Source organism: Chanodichthys erythropterus, chromosome 9 (assembly GCF_024489055.1).
Source record: "Chanodichthys erythropterus isolate Z2021 chromosome 9, ASM2448905v1, whole genome shotgun sequence".
Classification (NCBI taxonomy): domain Eukaryota; kingdom Metazoa; phylum Chordata; class Actinopteri; order Cypriniformes; family Xenocyprididae; genus Chanodichthys; species Chanodichthys erythropterus.
In genome coordinates, this window is record NC_090229.1 from 2671502 (window position 1) to 2682267 (window position 10766).

Below are 10766 nucleotides of genomic sequence, written 5' to 3' on the forward strand. Positions count from 1 at the left end.
AATTTAAAAAAAGAAAGAAATTGTAGTTAATCACTAATGACTGGAAAAGTGATGGTGCCTTTGAATTACGCCCCCTTTTTACAAGATGTAGTATAAGGTGTCTGTGATGTTTCAGCTCAAAATACCACACAGATGTTTTATTATACCATGTTTTAACTGCCTATTTGTGGGTGGGCGAAAAAAAATTGGTGCGTGTGCCTTTAAATTCAAATAAGCTCATGCTCCCCGCCCCCAGGCTCCCGATTCAAATGCACCGAGGCATAAATAATACAGGAGAAGCTCACACAGCAAATATAACTCTCAAAATGGATCATTACAAACTTCGTGATGCAGCATATCAGATCGTGTAGGTATGGCGTGTATTTTATTTCCTAAAACTCGATTCTGAATCCAAATCAAAATAGCAACATGGCTCTGTTCTCCGTGAATACAGTAAGAAACACATTCAGAAAGACAATGTGCAAAACATCACGAAATATATATGAAATTAGATCATGAACATGTTTTTTCACATGCTTTCAGAGAAAGGCTTACCAAAACACTGGGTTTTCTGATGCACCGGGGACCCGATTATAGCACTTTAACTTAAATTTTTATGATATGTCCCCTTTAACTAACCCATGTGACTTCCTCCTTCATTGAACATTTAGGGGATTTTTGCTTCTGTTTTCTGTCTGATCACTTAGTAATCATTCAAACTCACTCAACTTTAACTCATCAGCACATCACTAGTAATTAGGTTAGACACGACTAATGAGAACATGTCGCCCCCTTGTGTTCAGTTTCATAAAGTTTTAATAAAGATGCTCAGATGCAGATTGTTTCATGTTTTTAATCGGTACATAAATACATTTTCCATCATACACTGTGTGACATCTTTAAAATCATCTTATAAAATATCAAAAATATGCTTTTTATATTTGAAGGTTTTCTTTACAAAAACACATATAAGGTCTTTACAAACTGAAACCTCTGTGTTCTGATGGCAGCGTTGGACTGTGATCTGCGTTACACTGTTTACCGGTGGTTGGATGTCACATACTTTGTAGTTTTTTGGTTTTTCTTCGCTAGCAGCAGCATTACATCAGCGGCGGTCAGCGATCGTCACACCGGCTCCTTCTTAAAGGGTCAGAGACATCAGACGCTTTCAGATCATCTGTGGGACGCTGCTGTTCCCCTGCGGACCGGCTGTGAGGAATAACAATGTGATTTTCATTTGAATCCCACTTCTTCTGATGCTTTATCCCGCCGCCTCCGGCTCGTTTCTGTCAGAAACTGCGAGCGCTCGCTGAGCGTCACGTGATGAAATGAAGATGATCAGCGTACGAGAGAGGCCTGCAGGGAAACAAGAGAAACGCATCAGCTGAATCCATAATATCAAACCTGCAGAACAACATGAAGAAGAAGAAGATCCAGCATTAACATGGACAGACAGACGGATGAACGGATGGATGGATAAATGGATGGACTGACAGACAGACAGACAAAAAGACAAACAGACGGACAGATGATCTTCATATTGCTCATCATGAAATGAGATGCTGGTGTGTAGGAGACACTCATGAGAAATATTGATTTCTGTCCTACAGCTTCTGCAGATCTGCATAAAAACAGACTCAAACTGTTTTATAACCGTGTTTTCTACTGATGGAAGATCATGTCTGTCATTGTCTTGGTTATGCAAACGTTTAAAGAACATTTTTCAGGAGGTTTGGAGTTCTGAAAGATAAAGTGAAGTTTCAGCTCAAAATACCCCACAGATCATTTACAAACCCGATTCCAAAAAAGTTGGGACTCTGTACAAATTGTGAATAAAAAAGGAATGCAATAATTTACAAATCTCATAAACTTATATTTTATAAACAATAGAATATAGATAACATATCAAATGTTGAAAGTGAGACATTTTGAAATGTCATGCCAAATATTGGCTCATTTTGGATTTCATGAGAGCTACACATTCCAAAAAAGTTGGGACAGGTAGCAATAAGAGGCCGGAAAAGTTAAATGTACATATAAGGAACAGCTGGAGGACCAATTTGCAACTTATCAGGTCAATTGGCAACATGATTGGGTATAAAAAGAGCCTCTCAGAGTGGCAGTGTCTCTCAGAAGTCAAGATGGGCAGAGGATCACCAATTCCCCCAATGCTGCGGCCAAAAATAGTGGAGCGATATCAGAAAGGAGTTTCTCAGAGAAAAATTGCAAAGAGTTTGAAGTTCTCATCATCTACAGTGCATAATATCATCCAAAGATTCAGAGAATCTGGAACAATCTCTGTGCGTAAGGGTCAAGGCCGGAAAACCATACTGGATCCCGTGATCTTCGGCCCTTAGACGGCACTGCATCACATACAGGAATGCTACTGTAATGGAAATCACAACATGGGCTCAGGAATACTTCCAGAAAACATTGTCGGTGAACACAATCCACCGTGCCATTCGCCGTTGCCGGCTAAAACTCTATAGGTCAAAAAAGAAGCCATATCTAAACATGATCCAGAAGCGCAGGCGTTTTCTCTGGGCCAAGGCTCATTTAAAATGGACTGTGGGAAAGTGGAAAACTGTTCTGTGGTCAGATGAATCAAAATTTGAAGTTCTTTTTGGAAAACTGGGACACCATGTCATCCGGACTAAAGAGGACAAGGACAACCCAAGTTGTTATCAGCGCTCAGTTCAGAAGCCTGCATCTCTGATGGTATGGGGTTGCATGAGTGCGTGTGGCACGGGCAGCTTACACATCTGGAAAGGCACCATCAATGCTGAAAGGTATATCCAAGTTCTAGAACAACATATGCTCCCATCCAGACGTCATCTCTCTCAGGGAAGACCTTGCATTTTCCAACATGACAATGCCAGACCACATACTGCATCAATTACAACATCATGGCTGCGTAGAAGAAGGATCCGGGTACTGAAATGGCCAGCCTGCAGTCCAGATCTTTCACCCATAGAAAACATTTGGCGCATCATAAAGAGGAAGATGCGACAAAGAAGATCTAAGACAGTTGAACAACTAGAAGCCTGTATTAGACAAGAATGGGACAACATTCCTATTCCTAAACTTGAGCAACTTGTCTCCTCAGTCCCCAGACGTTTGCAGACTGTTATAAAAAGAAGAGGGGATGCCACACAGTGGTAAACATGGCCTTGTCCCAACTTTTTTGAGATGTGTTGATGCCATGAAATTTAAAATCAACTTATTTTTCCCTTAAAATGATACATTTTCTCAGTTTAAACATTTGATATGTCATCTATGTTGTATTCTGAATAAAATATTGAAATTTGAAAATTCCACATCATTGCATTCTGATTTTATTCACAATTTGTACAGTGTCCCAACTTTTTTGGAATCAGGTTTGTATTATAGCTTGTCAAATTTGGGTGTGAGCAAAAACACGCCGTTTTTGTGTGTGTCCCTTTAAATGCAAATGAGCTCCGCTTTCCAGAAGAGGGCGGAGCTTTAACAGCTCAACAACAACAAAGCTGGAGAATCTCACGCAGCCAAAATGAGGAAAGTGTTCAGCCTTACATTGTTCAAACCGGAGTCGACACTGATGGAGAGACTCAAGAAGAAGTTACAACTTTTAGACGTTTCTGAATGGTTAGTGGATAAATTGATGTAGTTGCTGTGGAGTTGATTCAACTCATCCACTAGCATGTGCCGTCATGTTCATCTTTTGTGTTGAATTGACCCTCGTTTGTGAAGCAGTCCGGCGTAAAATGACGGCATTTACAAAAACAACTCTTCCTCTTCTCTAAAGCAGCCCAACATGGTTTATGTAAATTGTAGGGTTTGTGATATCACTAACCCGGGAAGAAGCTCGTTGTCCTTAAAAAGTGATTTCTGTAAAAGAAAATATCTCTCTTTGCATTAAACTTTGAGCGTTGTAACTTTGCAGATGTTGTTTATGATCAAACAGCAACATTACACACTAACTAAAGCTAAAAAGTGAAATCATTATTAACCACCGGTTCGTTTTAAGATGAAGATTAGCATGATAAATGGACGTTTCACGAACAAACAAAATACCGTTAAACATCTTCTGCGTTTCTCCCGTTTCTCCATCCGGTGCTCTCCAAACAAAAGGAAACTATAAAGAGAAGTACAAAAATAGTTTGTTTAGACTCAGTCTGCATCAAACGGTCGTGCTGGTGGACTTGCGTAAAATGGTCTTCTGTGGTTTCTGCGAGGGGAGCGCGAGGCCGCCGTTCTCCACGAGCGCTGAGCACTGATGGACAGGACTCGGTTTGGGATCCATCAGCTCGGCGTGTAAGTGCAGATCCGTGTTGTTCATGTCGTACTGCAGGTCACAGTCCGGGCAGTAGCCGTGATACTGGACCTTTTCGCTGAACCGGACGCGTTCCCTCGTGGTCTGAGGACAGCGGCTCGTGTGGCCCTTCTCGCCGGCGCTTTTCGGGCCGCGACACGACGAGTCTCTGCCCGCGACTCCGTTCCGCATCAGCACGCCGTTGGCCGTGATCTCGGTGCTGGACGGGGTGGTGCGGGGCGGAGGGAGCGGAGGCGTGGGTCTCTTCAGGACCGTGAGGACGGCGGGAGACAGCGGCGCCGGTCTGAAGAGCGTCTCCTCGGGGTAGATCTTGATGCGGTCGGTGCTGGAGGCCGTGGTGGTTGTGGTGGTGCTGCTGCTGGAGCTGCTGTTGAGCGTGTCGGTCTTCGAACTGTCCTCTTCCAGATGAAGATCTGACGTCAGGCAGTCGATCTCCTGAACCACCTGAGAAAGACAATGAGAGTCAGACGTGAACGACTGACAGTGACGGACGCTTTGGTCTGATCAGTTGGGGTTTAAACGACACTTAATATTCAGTCATATTATTGATTTCACAATGAATTGAGAACAAAACTGCATAATGAGCTGATTAAAGTTTGTATTATTGATTCTGTTTTTCTTGTTTATTACTGTGGAGCTGCTTTGAAACAGTCTGTATTGGATAAAGCCGTATAGAAATAAAAATGTATAAAAATAAAAATTATTTTCTGTTTTTTAAAAAGAAAATAATACTTTTATTCAGCAAGGATGTGTGAAATTGATAAAAAGTGATATTAAAGTGATATTGTTAGAAAAGATTTCTATTTTGTTCTTTTTAACTTTTTATTCATCAAAGAATCCTGAAAAAAGTATCACAGGTTCCAAAAACATATTAAGCAGCACAACTGTTTCCAACATTGATAATAACTGAGCATCAAATCAGCATAACAGAATGATTTCTGAAGGATCATGTGACACTGAAATAACACATCACAATTACTGCAATAAAAATATATTTGACATATTTACTAAATTAGAATTAATTGAATGCAAAAAATAACTGTTATTTCATGTTATGACCAGACAAAATGTTTAAATCAATTTCCCAAACATTTCCAATTAATTCCCATAAATTCTTTTTAAAGGATTAGTTCACTTCAAAATTAAAATTTCCAGATAATTTCCTCACCTTATCTAGAGAAACCACTTTTCCAAAAAAAATTATTATATACGTTTTAACTATAAATGCTCATCTTGAACTAGCGCTCTTCTTCTTCTTCTTCTTCTTCTATCTTCTCTATTAGAATGTCCGGTAACACTGCTAAGTGTATTACTGCCCTCCACAGGTCAAAGTTTGAACTAATTGTTATATACTTGCACTAGCATATTGAATATGACAATTTAGTTCAAACTTTGACCTGTGGAGGGCAGTAATACACTTATCAGTGTCTACACTGCTGGAATTCTAATAGAGAAGAAGAGAGCTAGTTCAAGATGAGCATTTATAGTTAAAATGTATAACATTTTTATTGCTTTTTAGAAAATGAGCGATGGTTTCTCTAGATAAGACTCTTATTCCTCGTCTGGGATTGCTGTAAACTGTAATTTTGACCTTTAACCCGTTGAACCCCAGTAAAGTCCACTATAAGGAGAAAAATCCTGGAATGTTTTCCACAAAAACCTTCATTTCTTTTCCACTGAAGAAAGAAAGACATGAAATCTTGGATGACATGGGGGTGAGAAAATTATCAGGAAAATTTAATTTGAAAGTGAACTAATCCTTTAAGTTTCCAAATTGGAATATTTCCAAAATCCCCCAGGTTAAGTTCCCGTGGAAACCCCTTTTTCTGAGCCTATTCAGAAGAAGGTTGTGAAAGAGACGTGTTTCGTTACATAACAGCAATAATGAATCAAATCTGAAGTTCATCTCCAGGTGAATAATATTCATTGGCGAGTCACGAATGACCTCTGATGTTCAGTTTAAAGGACGTGAAGCTGCACGTGTTTTCCATTAATTTCATCCAAAGTGATTACAACATGAGCGACTCATCCAGTGCTGCCATAATACTGAACAATTCATGTGTGTATTTCCACACATATCCTCACAGATCCAAACATTTCACCCTCCATCCTAATTCTACACAAAATTGTAATAAGTTCAACAAAAACAAAACAAAAAAATGAGTCAGTTTTATAAATAGTACATCCAGATTTATCCTGCATGATGATAAGATCTGGTTTGTGAAGGTAACTAACTAACAGCTGCTTGTTCATTTCTGTACTCAATGAAAACAGCAACAACAGGAGACGAATGAATGACAGCTGTCAGCGTCAGAAGGAGTCGAATCTTTGATTCTGACTCACATGAATGAACCCGGGAGGTTTGTGTCGAGTAAATGTCATGTTTACATGAGGCCTCGATGAACATCACATCAAACCTCACACATCTTCATCCTCCTCATCATCATCATCATCATCGCAGTCACACGCACCTCTTTGAGTTCCTTCGCCACATCCTTCAGGTCTCCTAAGATGTTCTCGAGATCCTTCACGATGCCCCTGATCTGTCGTTTGACTCGAACTTTATTCACGCCTCCGTCCGCGTCCGCCGCCGCGCTCCCGGACATCCTCCGAACCGGACCTGGTCACGGGTGCACTGCGTGTCCTCTCATGACGATCACACATGTTAATGTTCGCATGTTTTCTTATAGATGCAGAAGAATCTCGAGCGGCGCGTCCCGGTGAACACGCGCATGCGCAGTGCGCACACAAACACTGATGCTGCTGGAAACCACCAACCTCATGAATACTGAATAATCCAGAGAAGATATTAGAAATGATCTGTTGTGATTCAGAGTTCATCTGACATTTACATTACAGCAGCTCACACTGATTATTAAATAAGCCTGTCTGTGCTGATTAGTGTTCAAGAAACAGAAAAATATATCTATACAAATGCAATTTAATAGCGCTGTAAGCAATTTTTATTTATTAATTTTTTGTTAAATCACACATAAAAGGTTAGTATTATCCGAAATACATCGTTTGCATGTTTTAGCATGTTGCTAGCATGTTTTAACGTGTTGTTAACATGATTAGCATTTTGCTAACATGTTTTATCATGTCGTTACCCTGATTTATGCTGCCTTCATGTGCTATCGGATATTTGTTAATTCCCACTTCTGAAGTTGTAATTACGAGCTCATCGCATTCGAAATGGGAGGCAATTTTTACCTAGGAAAGTCGTATTTACGATAATTCTGAGAGCACGTGAAGGCAGCATAATGTTGCTAACATGTAGTTAGCATTATTTAGCATGTTGTTAACATGATTAGCTTGTTTTTAGCATTGTTGCTAACATTGTTGGCAACATTTAACACATTGCTAACTAAAAAATTGATGCATCGCAATTCTCTCTTCAACAATTCTGGATTGATTCTCAGAATTTAAGAATCCATTCTGAGCTTATTTTTTACAGCAGTTTCGAGATGACGCTGCGTATGCTTATAGTGCGCGGAGCAGAGCAAGCGTTTTCAATTATTATGTCAATTATTTATTTGTGATTTGTTAAATCACACATAAAAGGTTAGTATTATCCGAAATTACACCAATGATACGAATCGTTTGCATGTTGCTAGCATGTTTTAACATGTTGTTAACATGATTAACATTTTGCTAACATGTTTTATCATGTCGTTACCCTGATTTATGCTGCCTTCATGTGCTATCGGATATTTGTTAATTCCCACTTCTGAAGTTGTGATTACGAGCTCATCGCATTCGAAATGGGAGGGCGTTTTTTGCAATTTTTACCTAGGAAAGTCGTATTTACGATAATTCTGAGAGCACACGAAGGCAGCATAACATGTCGCTAATATGTAATTAGCATTATTTAGCATGTTTTTAACATGATTAGCATGTTTTTAGCATTGTTGCTAACATTGTTGCCAACATTTAACACATTGTTAACATGTTTTAAGATGTTGTTAGCATGCTTTAGCATGTTGTCCTATGATAGTCGTTAAGCTTTGCTAGTGATAGACAGCTTAAATACTCTATCGCTGCATCCAAAATCAAATATACTTCCGTACTATATAGTATGTGAAAAACAATTATGATTCAGTACTCACCTGACATTTACATTACAGCATCTCACACTGATTAATGAACGCCTGTCTGTACTGATTAGTGTTTAAGAAACATAAAAATATATCTATAAAAATGCAATTTAATAGCGTTGTAAGCAATTATTTATTTGTGATTTGTTAAATCACACATAAAAGGTTAGTATTATCCGAAATTACACCAATGTTACACATCGTTTGCATGTTGCTAGCATTTTGCTAGCATGTTTTAACATGTTGTTAACATGATTAGCATTTTGCTAACATGTTTTATCATGTTGTTACCATTATTTATGCTGCCTTCATGTGCTATCGCAAATTTGTTAATTTCCACTTCTGAAGTCGTGATTATGAGCTCATCGCATTCGAAATGGGAGGGCATTCATGTGCAATTTTTACCTAGGAAACTCGTATGTGCGATAATTCCGGGATCACGTGAAGGCAGCATAATGTTGCTAACATGTAGTTAGCATTATTTAGCATGTTGTTAACATGATTAGCTTGTTTTTAGCATTGTTGCTAACATTGTTGGCAACATTTAACACATTGCTAACAAAAAAATTGATGCATCGCGATTCTCTCTTCAACAATTCTGGATTGATTCTGAGAATTTAAGAATCCATTCTGAGCTTATTTTTTACCGCAGTTTCGAGATGACGCTGCGTGTGCTTATAGTGCGCGGAGCAGAGCGAGCGTTTTCAATTATTATGTCAGACGTTAAGAAACAGAAAAATATATCTATACAAATGCAATTTAATAGCGCTGTAAGCAATTTTTATTTATTTATTTTTGTTAAATCACACATAAAAAGTTGGTATTTACAAAATTACACCAATGTTACATGTCGTTTGCATTTTTAACATGTTGCTAACATTTTGTTAACATGTTTTAATGTGTTGTTAGCATGATTAGCATTTGCTAACATGTTTTATTATGTTGTTACCATGATTTATACTGCCTTCATGTGCTATCGGAAATTTGCTAATTCCCACTTCTGAAGTCGTAAGCTCATCATATTCAAGTTTCGAATTGGGAGGGCGTTCATGTGCACTTTTTACCTAAGAAACTCGTATTTACAATAATTCCGAGAGCACGTGAAGGCAGCATAACATGTCGCTAATATTTAGTTAGCATTATTTAGCATGTTGTTAACATGATTAGCATGTTTCTAGCATTGTTGCCAACATTTGACACATTTTCTAACATGTTTTAAGATGTTGCTACCATGATTAGCATGTTGTTAACATGCTTTAGCATGTTGTCCTAGGATAGTTGTTAAGCTTTGCTAGTGATAGACAGCTTCAGTACTCTATCGCTGCATCCAAAATCGAATACTTCCGTACAGTATAGTATGTGAAAATCAGTTATGATTCAGTGCTCACCTGACATTTACATTACAGCAGCTCACACTGATTAATAAACGCCTGTCTGTGCTGATTAGTGTTTAAGAAACAGAATAATATATCTATACAAATGCAATTTAATAGCACTGTTAGCAATTTTTGTTTATTTATTTTTTGTTATATCATACATAACAATATTATATGACAGATTAAGCAGATGTTTTACCATGTTGTTAGCATGATTAGCATTTTTTGCTAACATGTTTTAATATGTTGTTAACATGATTAACATGTTGCTTACATGTAGTTAGCATGATTTAATACATTGCCAGCAGGTTGTTAACATGATTAGCATGTTGCTAGCATTGTTGCAAACATGATTTAACACATTGCTAACATGTTTTAAGATGTTACTAGCATTATTTAACATGTTGTTAGCATGATTAGCATGTTGCTAGCATATTTTAGCATGTTGTTCTAGGATAGTCGTTAAGCTTTGCTACTGATGGCTTAAATACTCTATCGCTGCATCTGAAATTGAATACTTGTTGAATAAAGTCGTTATTTTTGTTTTGTTTTTTGTGCACAAAAATATTCTCATCATTTCATAATATTAAGGGTTGAACCAATGTAGTCATGTCGACTATTTTAATGATGTCTTTTTTGCAGCAATTTTTTATGACGTTGCTGTGTATAGGGAGATCAGAAGCTCTCAGATTTCACCAAAAATATCTTAAAGGGTTAGTTCACCCAAAAATTAAAAAAAATTGTGTCATTAATTACTCACCCTCATGTCGTTCCACACCCGTAAGACCTTCGTTCATCTTCGGAACACAAATTAAGATATTTTAGTTGAAATCCGATGGCTCAGTGAGGCCTGAGCAATGACATTTCCTCTCTCAAGATCCATAAATGTACTAAAAACATATTTAAATCAGTTCATGTGAGTACAGTGGTTCAATATTAATATTATAAAGCGACAAGAATATTTTTGGTGCGTCAAAAAAACAAAATAACGACTTATATAGT

General features: G+C 38.1%; 1 protein-coding gene across 1 annotated transcript; it reads right to left on the bottom strand.

Annotated features, from left to right (window-relative positions):
* Nucleotides 1–875: 875 nt before the first annotated feature.
* On the bottom strand, nucleotides 876–7004 carry prr16 (proline rich 16). The gene is made up of 3 exons (XM_067394236.1): nucleotides 6763–7004; nucleotides 4033–4735; nucleotides 876–1335 (listed from the first exon to the last, which is right to left on the bottom strand). Exons 1-2 carry the CDS (start codon nucleotides 6895–6897, stop codon nucleotides 4139–4141), a joined length of 732 nt encoding a protein of 243 aa, XP_067250337.1. The 5' UTR covers nucleotides 6898–7004; the 3' UTR covers nucleotides 876–1335; nucleotides 4033–4138.
* Between the last annotated feature and the right edge of the window lie 3762 nt (nucleotides 7005–10766).

Coding starts and splice junctions, on each gene's coding strand:
- prr16 (XM_067394236.1), bottom strand. CDS start 6,897: ATGTCCGGGAGCGCGGCGGCGGACGCGGACGGAGGCGTGAATAAAGTT. Junction 4,736..6,762: donor TGGCGAAGGAACTCAAAGAG/GTGCGTGTGACT, acceptor TGTCTTTCTCAG/GTGGTTCAGGAGATCGACTG.